Raw genomic sequence first — 18,146 nt, 5'->3', positions numbered from 1 at the left:
TGTGTCTCAACATCACACTTTCTCTCTTTATGAAGCCATATAGAGGGGAAAATAATGGCTGCAGCGCCACCGTGTGGCTTTAACGCTGTATTTCCTTAACTCTGCTCGGTCACAGAGAGTACATGAAGTTTTGAGTGAGTGTCAACTCTCCCTGTTTAAAGTGTTTTTTTCGTGACGGCAGCAGAAACGTTCAATAAGTCGACACACGACAGATAGGAAGCAGCTAATTTATTTCACTACTCTCTGGATACTTTGCACAGTTCATGTTCACACATCCACATTTATTACACATGCAGGCGGGAGGGGGGCGGAGTCTGTCTCGCCTGGTCGACCCCCTCCGGGACCCGCGCCTCACTTTTATACACTCCGTGCCGACCGGCCTTCCAGGGCCCGGGTACGATGGCGCCGATCGGGTGTCCGCCTCTCGGCAGGGCGCACGTCGGAGGCGTTCATCTCAAGATATTATTTATTGATTTACATAATCGAGGACGCCGCCGATGGGGCGTAGACGGCGGCGGCGGCGGCAGCCTGCACCCTGGGAGAGGCTCTCCAGTACGCCAGCCGACGCCCGCCGAGCGCTGCGCTAACATGAACCGGCCCCCCCCCGTCACGTTTACCTATGCAAAATAAAGGGCTCTTGCGTTACAATTATTTTCTGATTGGGTCAATCTTTTCTAACAAAATATGAAAATCTATAGAAAAAATCTGTCAATAAAAGGTAGAGATATCAAAAAGAAACAAAGAAAAGAAAAAAAAACAAAACAAAACTGCGGCTCTCCGTCGTCTTTCAGCTCGGAGGCCCGATTCCAGCGAGAGGAAATTGCACTTGAGCAGCTGAGTGTGTGTGAGAGGGCGAGACGCCCCGGCAGCTGGGGAGGGGGGGGGTGGAGGGGGGGCGGGGTCTCATTTCTTGCGGGCGTGTTTGTATTTGTCCACGTACGCCTTCACCAGGTTGGCCACCTTGCCGGAGTTCACCTCGCCGCTCTTACTGTGACACACCTGAGGAGGAGAGGAAGAGCCGTCACATCCGGGTTGACGGTTCGAGACCCGCAGGACTGATCCCCCCCTTCCTCACAAACGAGCAAGACTCTTGAGTAAAACTGGCCGCAGCTCAGGTTGCGTTCTTACCTTCTCCACTGCTTTGCGGACGATCTCCTTGTACTCCTCCTTGCTGATTTCCTTCTTTTGGTAGTACGGTTTGATGGCTGTCTTCACCTCGTTGATGGCCTTTTCTTGGATCTGTTGCTTCTGAAACACAGACATGACGGTTGTTCCACCGTGTGAAGAGGGGGGGTCTGGTCTAGGCTGAGTTTCTCGAGCTACCTTCTCCTTTTTGGAGCTGTCGGCCTGAGCCTTGCTGTGCTGGCTGGGCTGGGTGGTGGAGGAGGGCAGCGCCTGGCTGGGGGCCGCCGGGCCCTGGCTCACCGCCGCCACTATCGCTTTGGTTGGCGTGGGTAGGAGGCCGGGTTTCCCATAAGCCACCATGGTGCTCGCCATCTAGAGGAAAGACGGGGGAGTGAGCGAAGGCTGACGGACGCGAACCCCGCGAACGCCGACCCCGTCGCGTCCTCACGCACCTGCGCGGCGTGGTTATCGGGCTGCGAGGCTGCGGTCACCGCCGTCAGGCTGCCCTGCTGCATGGGCGGCGGCGGCGGCGGAGGGGGCGGCAGGCCCTGGGCGCCGACGGCCGGCACCTGCAGCAGCGGCACGGCGGGGTGGAGGTGCAGGGGGACCTGAGGGGGCATGGCGTAGGGCGCGGCGGGCTGCAGGCTGACCGGCAGCGCTCCGCGGGGGGCCTGCAGCGGGTAGTGGAGGACGTTGAGCTGGGGGGGCATCACGTTCAGGACGGGCACCGGAGCGTTGCCGGGAACCACCAGGGGAGGGGCCTCGCTTTTAGGGGGGTCTGGAACAACGAAGGAGAGAGCGGATGAAGAAAGAAAAAAGCATCATGGGAGATTCAACGAAGGTTTCTGCGGCCAAAGAAGGTTTAAACAGCCCAAGAGTGGATTATTTAAAGTCACTTTCAGCAGATGATTTTGTCTACAGCTGTGTCTCTGATGAAGACAGGCTCACGTCATATAAAGATAAGGTTTCATATTTGAGTCATCAGTTATTTGAAGTTGGGTTTTATTGGTCTGCTGAAAAAAATGTCCTTATCTGTGTGCTTAGGTCAAGGTTCTATATTTCATTTGGACCGGTGGGTGCTGGAGATAATTATATCAGTCAAAACAAGACAAACTGAATCCAACAGGAAGGTGCTCGATCATGTGATGATCAACAAACAAACAGTAACTCAGTGTTCCCTCATTCATCAATGTTTGGGCAAAGACGAGTGAAAAGGTACAACAAAATAAAATCATGATATATGACACCAAAACAAACAAAAAAAAAAAAACTAGGAAATTAAAAGTAGATCCTCATAACCGAATCTTCGCTCTCTGGTCATCATTGAATCTAGATCTCAGAAGCGGTTTAGCAAAGAAACGCAGACTCTGCACTCATAATAACGATTACAAGACTTCTGCAGTATGATCGTCCAATCACAAGTGAGGTTGACCGACGTGTCACATATGAACCTCTCAGTTCTGTCAAGAACAGTTAGAACGAGTAAGTCCCAGATCTCGAGGTGAGGGATACGTCTACAGGCATGAAACCAAAACGAATCCTTGGCTCCTTGTCATAAATGAGCTAGCCTTTGGAAACTGGCTGAATGAGGCTGAACGTGGTTCACAAACGGTCAAAGGTCACCGTCAGATCAAGAAGAAAGCTCTGGGGCACTGACCTGCCGCGGCGGCCGGCTGCTCCTCCTCCTGCCGGTTCCAGCTGCCCGCCCCGCCCCGCTCTCTCTTGGAGTAGTAGTCCTGGACGTCGGCGGGCAGCGTCCTCCTCACGGCCCAGCTGGAGGCGGAGGACCAGCCGGAGCGGTCCAGCATGGACTCGCCCGGGTCGGACTCCTTCCTGCGGCCGCCGCCCCGGTTCTCGTTGAAGCGGCTGTACGCGTCGTTCCCTGAATTGTTGCCTGTACCTGAGAAGTTGTTCCGGGGAGGCCAGCGGCTGTCGGCCGCTTCCTCCTGTTGGCTGAAGAAGCTCCGGTTGCCGGCGCCGCCCCGCCCCCCGCGGTCAAACCCCCCGCGGCCCCCCCGCCCCCGAGGCTCCCCTCTGTTGCGGTGGTCTTCCCAGCGTGAGCTCCCGAAGTCCCGGTTCCTTCCCTCGGGCTCGCCCCGAGTCTTTTCCGTCACCCAGTCGGGATTCTCTGACCAGCCCTGGCGGTCGGGGGAGCTCTCGGGAGGCGCGCCGTTTTCAAAGCGGCCAGCGCCGCCGTGATACCTGCGCCCCTCCCCGCCAGACCCCCCGCTGGGTCCAGACCTCCAGCCGCCCCATCGCTCCTTCCTCTGAGGAGAGTGCTCCCTGGACGAGGGCCGATCGGGGCTGGGGCCCCGCCGGTACGACCTGGTCCTGGATCGGGATCTTGACCTCGAGCGGGATCGGGATCGAGAGCGAGTCCTGGACCGCCGCCGCCTCCTTTCCCGACTGCGATCTCTCCGGGAATAGTCCCGCTCTCCGTCTCGGTCCCGCTCCCTCTCCCTGCTGCGAGCCCGCGAGGAGCAGCTGGAGGGCGGGCTGCCGTCTCGCTCTCTGGAGCGCGAGCGCGAGTGTCGGGATTGCTCTCGCTTCGAGTCCTTCTTAGGCGACCAGGTGGAGGTGGGGGAGTGGAAGCGAGAGCGCCGCGGCTTCCCGTTCTTCCTCTCTTGGCTTCTTTCTCGGCTACGCTGGTCCTTGGCGCTCTCTCCCTTGGCGCTCTCCTCCTTGGCGGCCTGGCTCTCAGAGGCGGTGGCAGGAGGCTCGGCGGCAGCAGCAGGAGGAGCAGGAGCGCTCTCACTTGGCGTTTCCGAAACAGGATTGTCCTCTTGCTCGCTCGGCGGAGAACTACAGTCCATGGGGACGATGCTTGTGTCGTCCTTGGTTGAGTCGTCGTCCTTGGCCTTTTCCCCTGATCCGTCCACTTCTGGATGCTCCTCCGTTTCTGACATTTTAGCGCCGGGAGCCTCCGATTCTTTCGACTCTGCTTCTGCAACGTTTTCCTCAGACGAGCCCGCCTGCGGCGAGTTCTCGCCCGGCTCAGCCATGTCTTCTTTCGGCGATTCGGTCACGTGGGCTTCTTGCGAATCGTCACTAATGTCCATGTTGGCGTCCTGGTCGTCGCACTGCGCGGACGCCGGCTCTTCGGGAGCCGCGGGGCTCATGGAGGTCTGGTTCTCGGAGTCCTCTTCAGGGGACGCCGGACTGGGAGGCTCCTCCTCCTTCTCCTCCTCTTCTTCACTCGGACTGTGGAGAACCTCAAAGGAGGAGGCGGGGCTCGGAGGAGAGCCCGACTGAGAGGAGACGCCGTCGTCGTCGGGTTTCTCTTCCTGCTTGTCTTCATCAGACTGTTCCTGAGTGTCGTCGGCGTCCGGCGCCACGCTGCTCGCCGGCGCCGAGCCCTCTCGCTCATCGCCGGAGCTGTTCTCACCTCTGACGCTGTCTTCAGCGTCAGACTGCTGCTGCTCGCCGATATCCAGGTCGTTCTCCTGCTGATCTCCATCTTCCTCCTTGCAGTCACTTTTATCAGCCTCTTCCTCCTCCTCCTCCTCCTCCTCCTCTTCACTTGCTGAGTGATTGCTAACAGGAGAGGGTTTTTTCCTTGCTGGAGCTTTCCGTTTGCCGCTGGCCTTGCGGTTTGTGACCCGTTTGCCCTTCCTCTTGGCGGGTACCTGAGAGGCCTTGCCGGGCTGAGCAGACTGACCGGTGGACGAGTCGGAATCAGACACGCTGGACTGCGGCGGCGGCGGCGAGGCGGCGTCGGACGCCGGAGTCTCTTCCTGGCTTTTGTTACGCACGGACCGCCTGGAGGGCCGGGACTCGGCTTCTTTGGTGGGCGCTTTGGAGGCTGAACCTCTGCCTCCTCGCTTGTCGCCTCCTTTGGGACACGTGATGGCGCAGACGACGCCCTCAAACACTGCGGGGCACAAACGGGAGGCTGTAAATGCTGTCGGGGAATCGCCCACCACAAACGAAAGTCTCAGGCTTTAAACTGAGTCAGAGTATTAGCATTCGGAATAAAGATGTTACCAGAATTCAATCAGGTCTCAGTCCACTACTCAAGAATTACTTTTAAAGTACTGAACCTTGCTGAAGGCCAGTAGCTCTGGTGCTCCGCAGATTCACTCACTCATAACACTGGAGTGGTAAAGACCCACAAGGCAGCCCATACAGAAGGCGACTCACCGAAATGGCTGGGGCCAAACGATGGGCTGGGGGTAAATGGGGATGAGATGAGTCCAAATGGAAACGGACTGTGGTTCCAACTAGTTCCATAGAAGCCCTGCCTGTAAACCAGCAAAGTGGCACAAGAACCGTCAACAGAGCGACTCCGAGGAGGCACACGATGAGCTGGAATGGCCACAAATGAGATGCACGGTGTGCAGAGAGGCTGCAGAAGGAAGACTGGAGTACCTGGAGGTGCTGCTGGCGGGGATGGGAGCAGCGGGAGAGATCCACGGACAGCGTTGAGCCTGAGGTTTGCACTGCTTGAATCCAGTGTCGTACTGTACGTCCTCTGCCAGCCAGACGGGATCCGCTCTGCGGGACGACGGCAGAACGAGCGTCAACGACGGCAACAAGCTTCCGTGGTTTTCACGCCGACCGCTACTTACACGTCCTGCGCTGACGTGATTAATGAGACGCAAGGAGGCGGAGACCAGGCGCGGCACTCTGTTCCTCTCACCTTCATGTAAAAAACAAATTCAGTCAATGAGAAAGTTGCCAGCGGCATCAAAGCTTAAAAGACGCACGGAATGAAATAAAGATAAACCTTTTTTCGGCTTAGTGAAGAAGGATCTTCATCATTGCCTGGGAAGCAAAAAGAACACGTGAGATCTGACGAACAACATGTTTAGCCGGAGATGAAACGTGGAGACGAGGAGGTTTGAACGCACATTTCCTCACGAGCCCTTTTGTTTTGGAGTCCGCCGTCCTCTCCACCTTCTGCCGCCTCAATCTTCTTGTCGGCTTGCTCCTAAAAGACACGACAACCTGCTCAGGCCCCATTTACACCACAACAGTGCACGGAGACAAAAATGCAACTTTTCTGAAACTAAAATGATTTCTTTTTAACTTCCTCATACGAGTGGATTCAGCGTTAATAAGCTTTGATCTGGACACTCACTTCAGACAGACTTTGTGTTCAGGGTTTCTACAGCAGCAGGTCTCGGCGTCGGCCAGAGCAGGACGCTTCCTCACAGGAACCTGAAAACAGCGTCAAACGTCACCTCCGGACGGAGTTCATGATACGATGCTGGACGTCATGTTTGCCACAGTGGACGCTCAATCTGAGTATAATGACTGACTCAGACAGCACATCTTTAAAGCTTCCCCCTTACCTGCACACAGCTGAGATTCCCGTCCCACCTGTAGACCTTACTGAAGGGCCGTCGGTCCACCGGACAGGAAGCAGCCATCTGCAGGTCCCAAACAAAGACGGCATCAGCACCAAAACCCTACCAATCACTTCAACTCACATCAGACTGTAACTACAGAGCGTCTCGGAGCGTCACCTCGGCCCACGTGAGGAGGCATCGGAGGCAGAAGACGTGGCAGCAGCTGTCGGGCATGGCGAGCTCGCCTCGGGGCAGGACGCCGAGGCAGATGGGACACCTCTCCGCCTCCTCGGCGTCGGGCCCTTCAGGCAGGCCCTGACCGCCTGCAGCCGGGAGAGAAACACTCGTTTATGACTCCAACAGTGAGGCGGGACGCGTCGTCCTGCGCTGGGAAAGGCAAACAAGAACAACTCACCGCTTCCGGCTCCGGTCATGTCTGGCCCCGTGCTGTCCCGATCACCACTGCAACACACAGCAGGAAAATCACGCTTCTGATAGAATAAATAACACCACAGCGGATCAACTGCTGAAGCCCCACGAGCAGACATCTACCTAAATATCAATAATCTGCATTAAAAAAAAATACTAACCAGTTACATCAGTTTTTGTTTTTCCTCCTAATGCACAAAGCTGCTAAATTGTCATGGTTGAGATGGAAACACTGTAATGCTGAAGAAAAAGCAGCTCATCAAATTGAGTTCCTCTGCTAATTTATCAAATGAAACTGCAATAAATTCAGCCGACATTAACAACACCCTGAGCAACGTGTTTCAAACAATCATGTCACATCTCCGCAGCATCAATCTGCGACGTGGAAATATTTCAAGCAGAAAGTGAAACCGGTCGCCTGCAGCATGTGAAACACCAGCGCTTCAAGAGGTGTGCACAACCAGCCTGACACCACGTCTCTGTCTGAGGGAAATAATGTGCTTGTGACACATTTAAAGTTGTGTTTTCAATGTCCCTGAACACCGTTGTCATGTAAATGAAGACCGAAAACACAAAGCTAAAGGTTTTCATTAGAATAAAATGCTGTGTCAACAGGGACTCGGTAGGCAGGCATCAGATAGGCTGATACTCAATGATCCACAACAACAACAAAAATAATGATCAGTGATCGGGCTTGGGGAGCGTTTCCGTGAAGAGTTTGCATGTTCACCCAGTTGCACAAAAAGAGTCACTGAGATCCTGGAAGATTTCATGACATAAAGTTACAGCTGGCAGCCTGTTGTGAAAATACTGTCAATGTTATCAACTAACAAGCTGAAACAACTGGACCCAGCGGACTGCTGCTACTCTTCACAGCTGTCAGCGAGGTGCCACTGGGATCGTCCCCGTTCTGTACCACTCAATCCAGACAGGAAAGGATCTCCAATTCCAGCTCAGGGGAGTTTAACGTGTTCTCACATCTCCTGCCGTGATGAGCGGATCATCGCGGAGACCTGACGACAATCATCTGTCGGAGACACGCAGAGAAATCGATGCGTTCCGCCGCCTCTGCGGGATGAGTCGTGATGGTGTCTGGGATTGCAATACCACTTGTCAACACAATCTAAGGCAGATGGGTTTCATTTCAACAGTCAAACATCCTGACATGTCGAGCGGGAACGCACAGGGGACGGGAGCACAATTTACTGAAGTTCAGTGGAAGTCAAGATAACTTTGCAATATGTAAAAAGTGTCAAGGGACAGCGCCCTGCAGGTTTTATACATCTTCCTGCTTCAGCAGCTCAATCTAAAGATGAAGACAGAATAAGGAAGCCCTCAATTGCAGGCTGGCAGCTGCCTCCATTGGTGAGTGCATCGGTGCTCAAGTGGTTGAAATACGCCACATAAATGAAATCCATTTACCACTGCAAGCAGGTGCTGAGCACCTAAATCATGCGGGACACCAGTTCCACACATGCGCAATATGTGGTGCAGATGCGCATGAATCAAACAAACCAGTGCAAACTTTCAGGTGAAAGTGCATTTTACTTTCAAGTTATTTTCAGATCTGATTTGTGGCTGAGGGAAAGTTTGATCTTTGGTCCCAGAATAGAAAAGTCTGTCAAACTGTGACCCCGAGGGCCAGCGTCCCACATGTTTTAAACTTCTCCGTGCTTCAGCACACCTCATTTTAATGAAGGAGTCATCATTAAGCTTGTAAAAAAGCCTAATTAGGAATGTTGCCCCTGAAAAAGAGCTAAAACATGAAGACACCCATTCAACATATGTTTGCAGCTGTGCATAAATCAATGAAATCACTGTTACAGGACTGATTTTGAAGTTCTTGTGAAAGTGTTTAATCTTTTATATGATTTTCAGATTTGGTTTGAGACTGGAGAAGAGTTTGATCTTTGATTTCCACAGGGAACAAGTCTGATTCAAAAAACATAACTTCCTGCTTCTGTGGCAAAGAGAAAGTTTCTCTCAACTGATCCTAAACACGTACCTATTTGAGACAGTGTCAGTCGGACCCTGACTCATTTGCAAACAATCTGATCAGGTCATTCGATCCAACTCTCACTTTCCCTCACGATCATTTAGTCATTGGACACCAGCTACCAGAATGCTAATAGGGCTATAATCATTTTAGTGAGCGCACAACATAGCCCGCAGACCCTCGTCTGCATTACAGAGGAGTGAGATGACGGCTGAGTGAACTCTTGTGAAAGCTGGCTGCTGTTTCTCTCCAGCTCGGCCTGCCGAGAGACAGAATTAGCTCCAACTTGATCCTCCAGTGCCAACACGACGCTCATGACATGGTTGTTATTGGTTAGCAGGACAGCTAACAACACGGCTACCGCCGCGGCTTAGCTGCCCGTTGTCAGCACGACTGTGAACGCGGCTAAAAAGAGACTACATTTTGACGAAATGTGATCCGCGAAGATTGCACTGAAGGTCACAAGTTAGCTCGCACTTAGCTGGAAGCTAACAACAGCACCTGCTTACGTCGCTAACAGCTAGCGGCTAGCTGAGTTAGCATCGAGAAGGCGTCACTCACCGCGGCTGGTTTTCCTCCGACGGGTCTGTTTCTGGAACTCCTGCCACTAAATAACAACGAAAAGTGCCGTGCGGGGAGAGTTTGGGGCTGAAAACAGAGCGTAGCTTTCATAAAGTCTCCGCCACATGTCTCGCAGTCTGGACGCGAGCTGGAGCAGCTGGTGCCCTCCAGCGGCGCCGCCGGGAACTGCAGGCGGATTTAACAAAGACATGGGAGCAACAGGTGGAACAGGGACACAAAACATCACATTGAGGGGTTTTTACTGCCAAAAACGCAGAAAACGTAATCTGTTAACAAGCTTATTCATCAGTACATCATAAAATGTGTCACAGCTTCCAGCTGTGCACATCTTTCTCCCGTGAAAACAATAAAATACAGCAGGCTAAATTCCATTTTGAGTAAACAAGAGTCCAAAAGTCAAAGTTCCTCTCAGAGATCATGTCTGACACAGGAAGAGATGATCCAGTCTCATGTTACTACACCGGAAAAGTTTGAGATACCTTTATTAATGATCGATCACTGTGAACTTAGAGAAGTAAGACAAGTTTATTTCAATAGCACCATTCAGATACAAGGTAACCCACAGTACTTTACATGGAACTAAAATAAACACACTAAACAAGATGAATTTCCTCAACCATTGCATGGAAGTTGGTCTATAAGTTGATTTCTGTAACAATCTGGCAAATTTTGTTGCAATTATTATTTTGAGGTCCGTAAGTGTGATTAACCCCAGCAAGAAAAATCTGGGATTCAATAAAATGTGTTTAACCTCTTCAGAGAATATTTTATTTTTCCTGCATTGCCACACGCAAAGCACACACTGAAGGCTAAACAGCAGACCCTTGAGAGAATACAGATGAATTTTATTCACTATGTCAAATATTCAAATCGAATTGATGAAGGAAATTGTTGATTTTTGTTTGTTTGTGTGTGTCTTTTTTGTTCTCCATCTCAATTATTTGCCTATTGATTAATTTTTATTTTTGTTTCGGAGGTGTGGGAAACAACTGATTATGAGCAATCATTGTTTCAATTTTGATTGCCAGTCGTGATTACAAGTCTTTTTGCATATTTGTGTTTGTCTTGTTAAAAATGAAGCAGCTGCATTAAACTGTAAATTATATAAATAACCTATATATATAATATGGTGCTGTATAAAAGTTTAAATAAAATAATTTTGTGGAAAAACAGGTAAAACAATCATGACTTTTTTTCTTAAACAATCGAGATTAGGAAAGACAAAAAAGGAAAAAAAACAGATAAACAAAGTAATAAAATAAGTAAAATCTATTGATTGATGAAAAGCCTGATGAAGTACTTCTTTAATTAAGCAAACAGAGGGGATGAATATGACTTTAACATCAAAGTATAAAGGACAAATTAACATAAACAAAATAAAAACATGCAAGGGGCACGAGCAAAAATGTAAATAAATAAAAGACACTAAAATGAGAACACAGATTCCGAGTTTTGATAGTTTTTTTCAGCAACAGATGCTGATTAAAATTACATTTCCAATTCCTTTGGGGTTTTTTTTTTTTCGAATTGAAATTTGTGGATAGAAAACTTTGCAAGAAATGTAATGAGATGAATTAATATTTTCCTTCAACTAAAGTGTCACACTGTACAAACTCGACTTTATTCTGCAGGCTCGCTCAAAGTTGCTGAAGACATTATCCAAAACAAACCAACATCTGCCTTTATTCCCTCTGGTCATGATAAGCACCACAGCGACACCGTGCGTCTGTTTACGGTCTCTCTCAACCGGAAGTCGAGGCGAACTCGTCCGTCACGTGACGGATTTGGAATGACGAAACAGGAAAAGGAAGCCCCGCTCGTGTCGAAACTGCGGATTCAAAACAACTTCACGAGTTTTTGAATTGTGTTGATCGAATCAGTGAGACCAGAGTTAGAACAGACAACAAAAGCCCCTGTTTTGCTGAATGTTGGAGAGTTTTCTGCGGATATTGATGCAGGAAGAAAAAGTAAAAACTGCCGATTCTGTGGCGAAAGTGCTGACAAGAAAAACACAGTGGGAAGTTTAAAATGTCTGACTGTGGGATCTTTTAGGACTATTTGCATTCTTATTTATAAACCTGACTGGTTACATGTTTGGTGTGAACAGTGAAAAAAAATCAACCCTTTTCCTACTCGGATTTAGTTTTGTCGCAATGAATGAAAGATTATATAAAGGGAAAATCAAAATAAACCAAAGGCGATTTGGACTTTTTTAAATTTCGCTTCTGATCATCAGCAATCTTTTCTATTTATAGAAATCAAATCTTTAAAATATAAAATTTCATGTCACCACCCGGAGAGTCAAAGTAACTCCATACTGATTTTTTTTTTTTTTTTAAACAAGTTTCATTTTGAATCAGCACAAATATGCTTTGCATGCAGTTACCAAATGTGGCCACAAGAGGGCGGAACACAGCCTGCACAGTGGGGTGGTGGCGAGTGTCTTCTCTCAGTGGGAATAAATCCAGGCCTGGGGACTTCTCTGTGTGCAGTTTGCATGTTCCTCCTGTGTTTGAGGAGGTTTACTCGAAAAACACGCACTTGAGTGAAAGTATCAAACCTATTTTAGTTCAGATGCCACAAACAGACATCTACGTCTCCAGCATCCGGCTGGAAAAAAAAAATCAAAACAAAAACAAAGGAGTATAAAACCAAAGCAAAATGTTCAGTGTTTTATTTAAAAACTATAAACAGTCACCAAAGTAAATAAAGCCAATCTCTAACAGACTGTTAGATCTATGTATAGTCACACATCCTACTGACACCGCAGAAATGAGGATGGTTGGGTCGCCCCCGGTCAGATGCTAATACGACAGGCAGTCATAAATGTTACACAACACACAGTAGAGAGGACAGTCTGAGGACGTGAGCCGGAATGTGGCATGGTATTAAGAATGAAAAAATAGTACAATAAAACTCCACACTATATTAAGATAGAAAAAAGTAGTGAAGAAAATATCATACCTGCACGTAAAGCAAAGAACACAGGAGAAAACCTGTATAAAAACTCCATGTATTTAAACCAATTTACAAATACAAAAAAATTTTGGTACGCGCACTGTGCCCGTACAATGACAAAACGCTTACAGTGGATATATGTTACTCGTGTGTGTGTTGTGTGTGTGCGTGTTGAAGGGGGGGGGGGGGGGGGGAGGAGAGAGGATGTGCGCGGGAAAGAGGAAGGGGAAGAGAATACCTTCAATATTTTTTTTTTCTTCTACAAAATGACATGATATATTATTCCATACTCTTTCAGCCAGCAAAATGAGTTCTACAAGGTATTATAATACAAAAAATGTCACAGTTCCACAAAAAACTGTTTTCCCCCTCCCTAAGCTTTACAGCATCAGTACCTTTGCAGAATTATTTACAGGTTTTTAAGTACATTCATCCACTGCTGAGTATAGAATCACATTAGATACAAGTGACCAGGGATCATAGAAAAGCAAAAAAAAAAAAAACAAAAAAACAAACAAAACCAAAACACAAAGAAAAAAACAGACTAGTTTATTCAATCCTGCCAAAGTAATGCTTCTATGACTCCACAGAGTGAGTTCTCCAGTGGCTGCATCGGCATGAAAGAGGATCTTCTTTATATATATATTCACAACATATTTACAGGATTCTTTTTTTTTTTTATTAATTGTAATGGTATTCATTTCAATAATAAATAAGTGAAAATATATTGACTCAAGTAAGAAAACCAAGCTACCAAGTTTCTAAAGAAAAAAAAAAAAAAAAAAAAAAAAACTCTCTCTCTGCCAGTTGCCGGCCGAGCCGTCCTCTGCCCGATCCCGTGGGACGCCATCGGCGGCCCCGCCCACCCGGATGCTTCAGTCGACCGCCACTCACGCGCCGCTTCACGGGACTCCAAGGAAACAAACAGAAGAAGACTACAAAAAAAACAAAACAAAAAAACAAGAACAACAGAGGAAATGTGCTCGTTCGGGGTCTCGTTGGTGGAGTCCCTCAGGGAAGCAGTCTCAGAGCTCCCCCTGGTGGGCAGCTGGTGGAAGACCCCATGGCAGTTTGTGTGTTTTTTTTTTTTTTTCTGATCTTCTCCTGCGTGTTGATGGAGGAGCGTCGGGGGTTTGAACACAGGTTGGCGAGGAGGTCGGCGGGGGACGGGAGCGGGCTCAGACGTCCTTGGTTCCTCGCCCCCGCTGCCGACCCGCCGCGGCTGCACCGGCGGCTGGCTCCGCCCACGAGAGGGACGGGGAGGAAGGGGGGGGAGAGCGCGGTCTCTCCAGCTTGTCCGTTTGGCGTTAGGCCTGGAGCGAGCGTGTCAGTTCGTAAAGGCATTTGGCGAGCGTGGTGGAGACCTCCATGTTACTGAGCGCCAGCACGGAGAGGTGCGTCTCATGCCGCTTTACCAACCTGAGAGCAGGAGCAGAGTGTCACACACGGTTTACACAACAGCAGCTTCTGCGTTTACATGGAAACAGAACGCGTGTGGTTCCAGCTTCGCGGCTCGCCGGGGATACTTACATGCGACCGCAGTCCGAGTGCTTGGCGACGTTCTTTAACGTTAAGGCAGCAGTTAGTCTTATGTGTTTGGTCACTGGTCCTTCTTTCTCGTCCTGGAGGGGGAGGAGACACGACACACACACAAGAACTGTCAGTTATTGTTCTACATATGTGTGTGTGTTTAATAACTTTGTGGATGTCAGTGTGAACAGTGTGACACTGACATGGCGAGCCGCCGCCCCCATGTGGAACCTCGAGGGTCCTCAGTGTTACGGCCGAATAAATCGGCCCGTTTCTGTTGGATCGGAAATTGCCTAACTCCTCAGCGCGATGTGACCCGAGCTTGAACCGCCAGGTGCCGAAAACAGAGGGATTTAAAAGCTACAGAGCAGCTTATGTCCACCCTCAGCCAGGACGCAGCTTAAGAAGTCATACAACTGCAAGTGTGTGTGTGTGTGTGTGTGTGTTTCCAGAGAGAGGCGGAGGTGTTAATGGCCGGCCCGGTTCTACTCACGGTGAAGTCCCTGAAGACCAGGTTTCGAGAGCCTCTGCGGAGGGCCATGAGAGCTGCGCTTGGATGATTGACGATTGCTTTCGGTGCTCGCGGTGCCGGAGTGCTGCCTGCCGCTGGCGGCGTCCTGCACAACACAGCCAACACACACCAATTAATAACGGTTTCTGGTTCAACATCCCAACTAAACACAACCATGCCATCTGTTCTAGATCCTGTCTTCATGACAGCTCAGGAGAAAACTCCATTATTTTTGCATTTGGATAACAAGTCATGACACTATGTGTGAAAATTTCTCAAAATACACTCAAAACGCAACCAGCGTTTTCGTGTCGGTTGGGCCGGAGCTGGACGGACGGACGGACGGACGGACGGACGGACGGACGGACGGACGGAGCGGTACGTACTGGGAAGAAGTCTGATTGGGACTTTGTGCCTGCTGCTCCTCCAGCTTGAGTCCAGCCAGCAAAGCCTCTCGAGAACAGTGCTTATCCTGGGAACACAAAGAGCGGAAACTATTCAGACTAATCTCACACGGCTTTCGGTCCCGTTCACGACATCAAAACCAGAAGTTTGTGGGGGGAGATCAGGGTGGGGGGCGTTACCTGTAGATGTGTGATGAAGGAGAGTCTCTGCCGGGGGAACGGCTCGCAGCCCTCCCACTGACACTGGCCTCCGTACACGTCCTTCCCTCCGTGCTGCGTCGCCGCGTGGTAGAACACCTGAGACGGCGTCTCGAACCACCTGGGGGGGCGGGGACACAAGACACGGTTCTGCACGTGAGCTGGCGGCGGCGCGGGGAAACGGCGGGATGCTGCCTGACGGGGGGCGTCGTACCGTTTGCACGACTGCCACAGACACTTGAAGTTCTGCCCTGCTTTCCTGCTCGGCTCCGGAGCCGCCGTGGAGGTCTGCTGTGCTGGGAGGTGAGGGCTGTGGCTCCCCGCCGGCGCCGGCTGGGAGGCGGGGGGCGGGGACGGGGTAACCGTGGGCTGCGGAGGAGACGCACAGGGATGAGACACGCGAGCGCCGCTCGGGGAGGCGGAGGCCCGAGGGCCGAGGCCGCCTGTTGGCTGAGACGTAACCCGGGCCGCCTGCTGGCCGGGGTTGTTCTCTCAGCCGCGTCGCTGTCGGAGGCGGGTATCGGCGAGAGCCACATGGTCTCAACTGGCTTCACCTTCTTAACCTCCTCGTATGTCGCAGACACACGAGGCGAGTACGAGAAAGTCCTTCTAGTATTCACCTCGTGTGTCTGCGACATACGATCGAACAGGATTTCTCACGAGGCGGCGGTGTGGGTGACGGGTCTGACGCTGACTCACCGTTGTGCCAGCTGCCTGTGTGGGTGAGCAGTTCCTCTGCTGAGTGGCGTTCTCTATTGCTACTTTGGCTACTGTGCTTGGGTCTGTTCCCGCCGGCACCGCCACCATGGTGGCGCTGCTGCCGGCGTTGTTGGGGTCGCTGATGGTGATGATCCGCACGCCCACTTTGTTGGGGATCCCCGAGGACGCCGCCGCCGAGCTGCGCTCCTCGCTCTCGGCCGGCCTCTTGAAGCCCCGGGCCTCGGGGGCGACCCCGTTGGCCGGAGGGGCGGCGGGACTCTGGGAGGTAACAGTGGCGGCGGCGGCGGGAGGGGGGCAGGGGGAGTTGGGGAGCAGTTGCTGTCTCAGCACCGGCGTGGCGTGGCCCGGCCCCAAAGGTCCGTTGGATAATTCCGAGGGAGGCCTGCTGCCTTGCGCCGGGGGTCCGTTGGCCAGGCGCTCGGCCTGCTGGGCTTTGGCAGTGTCCTGCTGGGGGGGAGGAGGGAGGGGAGGGTCGAGGCTGTGGCTCTTCTCGGAGGGGCCCACCTCGCCGTTCCCCAAGAACTGTTTGGAAGCAATGTGATTTGGAATGTTTTTGTTAAAGTTCCCGCCGCCGTCGCCCCGATCGAAGTCGCACACCCCGTTGACCAGAGTCTTTTTGGGGTCGGGGCTGCCCTCCGCCGGGGCGCTGGCGCCTGGAGAGAGGGCCTGCCTCCCGTTAGCAGGGCGGCTCTCCGGGGCCGGGCCGTTGAGCGCTCCCTGGCTGTTCCCTGAGTGGTATGGAGGTAGATTAGACTCCATGCACTTCCGACCGTTTAGCAGCTTGTCGCCCGCCGCGACGTCGCCGTTACTCGTTTTGACGCCGGAGGAATCCCCGCCGGCCAAGGAGGAGTTCTCCATCACCTCGATCTTCCTCTCGTGGATGTGCAGCCCCGTGGCGTCCTTGGCCTCCTCCTCCTTTTGACAGATGATCTTGTCTCCTCTGAGGGGAGCTGGCAGTGGTGGAGGAGGAGGCGGCGGCGGCGGGGGAGGGGGAGGGGGAGGCGGGGCTGGGGGGGCGTGGTGGGGTACAGTTCCAGTAGAGAATGCAGGAGACGCGGCTCCCGGGCCGACGGCGGCGGCGGAGGTGGTGAAGCCGGTGTTGGGGACCACGGTGAAGGTGACCTGTCCTGACGCCACGGGGCTCTGGATGATGGTGGCCCCCCCCGGGCTGCCGGTGGAGATGAGCTGGCCCGGCAGGAGCTGGACCGTCTGGAGGCCCGGCGCGGCGGCCGCCGGCAGCTGGCCCGGCACCAGCTGCACGTTTAGCTGCGGGGGCTGAGGGGAGGGGCTCTGGTTGGCGTAGCCCGCCTGGTAGATGACCTGCGGACTCTGGGCTATCGTGTTGTTGGGAGGGGGCACCTGGGGGGCGGGCAGGATGAGCTTCCCCCCCGGCGTTAAAGGCCCTCGCTTTGGAAGCAGTAGCTGTTTGATCAAGCTGGACTCGGTGGAGGTAGGCTGAGAGGGGGGCGGCTGGGACAGGATCTGCAGGGGCGGCGGCTGTTGGTGCTGCTGTTGGTGCCGTTTGATGGACAGTGCGTGGCTGACAGTCTGATTGGGCTGGACCTGCGTGCTGGGGTGGGAGGAAGGAGGCGGGCAGGGGCTGGAAGCGGCCCCGGGCTGCCCCGCTATCTGGATAGTCTGGGCGCCCGGGATGGCGGAAGGGTTGGCGAGAACGATCTGGTGTATGGCGGGGGAGTAGGCGGGGCTCTGCTGGGGGTTGGGACCGACTATTACTACGCTCTGCGCCTGCTGAGGCTGCTGGTTGGTCGGCGCTATCGTGGCTGCTGGTCCAGGCTGGCTTGGCGCTGGCTTGGGGGCGATGTTCTGAAAGGTGACGCGCGACGCCTGGGAGTTGGGCGCCTGGGTGGAGGAGGACGGCGCGGACTCCGCCTGGCCGGCTCCGGACAGAGGCGGGGTTTGAGGCAGGGGCGGGTGCTGGGTGAGGGGGGGGCACACGCCTTGCACCCTGGCGGTGAGGATGTGGCCCTGCGGTACCTGCTGAAATAGCGTGACAGGCGTCCCTGTGGGGAGCATGGGGGAGTGCTGCTGCTGCTGCGGGGCCGCCGGGTTCTGAGGGCTGTGGTTCTGCGTGGCCGGAGCCGACGGCGGAATCTGGACTGTCGGACCAGGTCGGACCTGCTGCTGCTGCGCTGCTGCCAGAGGATTTGGGGGTAACTGCGGAGACACCTGCGGAGGCACCGGATGACGGGGAACAGTCTGGTGGCCGACGTGAGGAGGCTCCTGTGCAGTCAGTGAGGGGGACGAGACGCCGGAGCCCGCAGACCGGACGAACTGAGGTCCAAGACCGGGGTGCCCGGGGGGTAAGCCTGGTGAAACAAGGAGCCGCTCAGAAACAAGGAGCAACAACGGACAGACGACCAAGCTGCTACTCTGGTTGATCA

At 52.8% G+C, this 18,146-nt stretch overlaps 2 protein-coding genes across 3 annotated transcripts in view; both read right to left on the bottom strand.

The window, feature by feature from the left end:
* Nucleotides 1–213: 213 nt before the first annotated feature.
* LOC115404471 (protein SCAF11-like) lies at nucleotides 214–9,569 on the bottom strand. 2 transcript variants are annotated; one of them, XM_030113805.1, is made up of 15 exons: nucleotides 9,403–9,569; nucleotides 6,832–6,907; nucleotides 6,594–6,739; nucleotides 6,420–6,497; nucleotides 6,206–6,285; nucleotides 5,976–6,055; nucleotides 5,852–5,889; nucleotides 5,694–5,764; nucleotides 5,494–5,619; nucleotides 5,266–5,366; nucleotides 2,783–4,996; nucleotides 1,578–1,903; nucleotides 1,324–1,497; nucleotides 1,129–1,248; nucleotides 214–999 (listed from the first exon to the last, which is right to left on the bottom strand). In XM_030113805.1, the coding sequence occupies exons 1-15, from the start codon at nucleotides 9,511–9,513 to the stop codon at nucleotides 904–906; spliced, it is 3,837 nt and encodes a 1,278-aa protein (XP_029969665.1). In that variant the 5' UTR covers nucleotides 9,514–9,569; the 3' UTR covers nucleotides 214–903. The 2 variants fall into 2 exon arrangements, with proteins under 2 accessions (XP_029969665.1, XP_029969666.1); XM_030113806.1 differs by having other exon boundaries at nucleotides 6,832–6,878.
* A 2,511-nt stretch (nucleotides 9,570–12,080) lies between these two features.
* Nucleotides 12,081–18,146, bottom strand: part of arid2 (AT-rich interactive domain 2) — a 28,371-nt gene continuing 22,305 nt past the window's right edge. Inside the window, exons 15-21 of the mRNA XM_030113215.1 lie at nucleotides 15,724–18,071; nucleotides 15,239–15,393; nucleotides 15,007–15,145; nucleotides 14,809–14,894; nucleotides 14,405–14,528; nucleotides 13,912–14,003; nucleotides 12,081–13,800 (exon numbers count right to left, since the gene is read on the bottom strand). Of these exons, the coding sequence (XP_029969075.1) occupies nucleotides 13,689–13,800; nucleotides 13,912–14,003; nucleotides 14,405–14,528; nucleotides 14,809–14,894; nucleotides 15,007–15,145; nucleotides 15,239–15,393; nucleotides 15,724–18,071 (3,056 nt within the window). The 3' untranslated portion in view covers nucleotides 12,081–13,688. The remainder of the gene's footprint in view (nucleotides 13,801–13,911; nucleotides 14,004–14,404; nucleotides 14,529–14,808; nucleotides 14,895–15,006; nucleotides 15,146–15,238; nucleotides 15,394–15,723; nucleotides 18,072–18,146) is intronic.

This window comes from Salarias fasciatus, chromosome 17, assembly GCF_902148845.1.
Source record: "Salarias fasciatus chromosome 17, fSalaFa1.1, whole genome shotgun sequence".
Classification (NCBI taxonomy): domain Eukaryota; kingdom Metazoa; phylum Chordata; class Actinopteri; order Blenniiformes; family Blenniidae; genus Salarias; species Salarias fasciatus.
This window is presented reverse-complemented; position numbering and strand designations above follow the sequence as displayed.

Excerpts from the sequence above, each read along its gene's own strand:
- LOC115404471 (XM_030113805.1), bottom strand. The coding sequence starts at position 9,513 with ATGAAAGCTACGCTCTGTTTTCAGCCCCAAACTCTCCCCGCACGGCAC. Across the intron at positions 6,908-9,402 it reads TCGGAGGAAAACCAGCCGCG|AAGCGTGATTTTCCTGCTGT; the intron begins GTGAGTGACGCC and ends TTATTCTATCAG. Across the intron at positions 1,498-1,577 it reads CCGATAACCACGCCGCGCAG|ATGGCGAGCACCATGGTGGC; the intron begins GTGCGTGAGGAC and ends TCTTTCCTCTAG.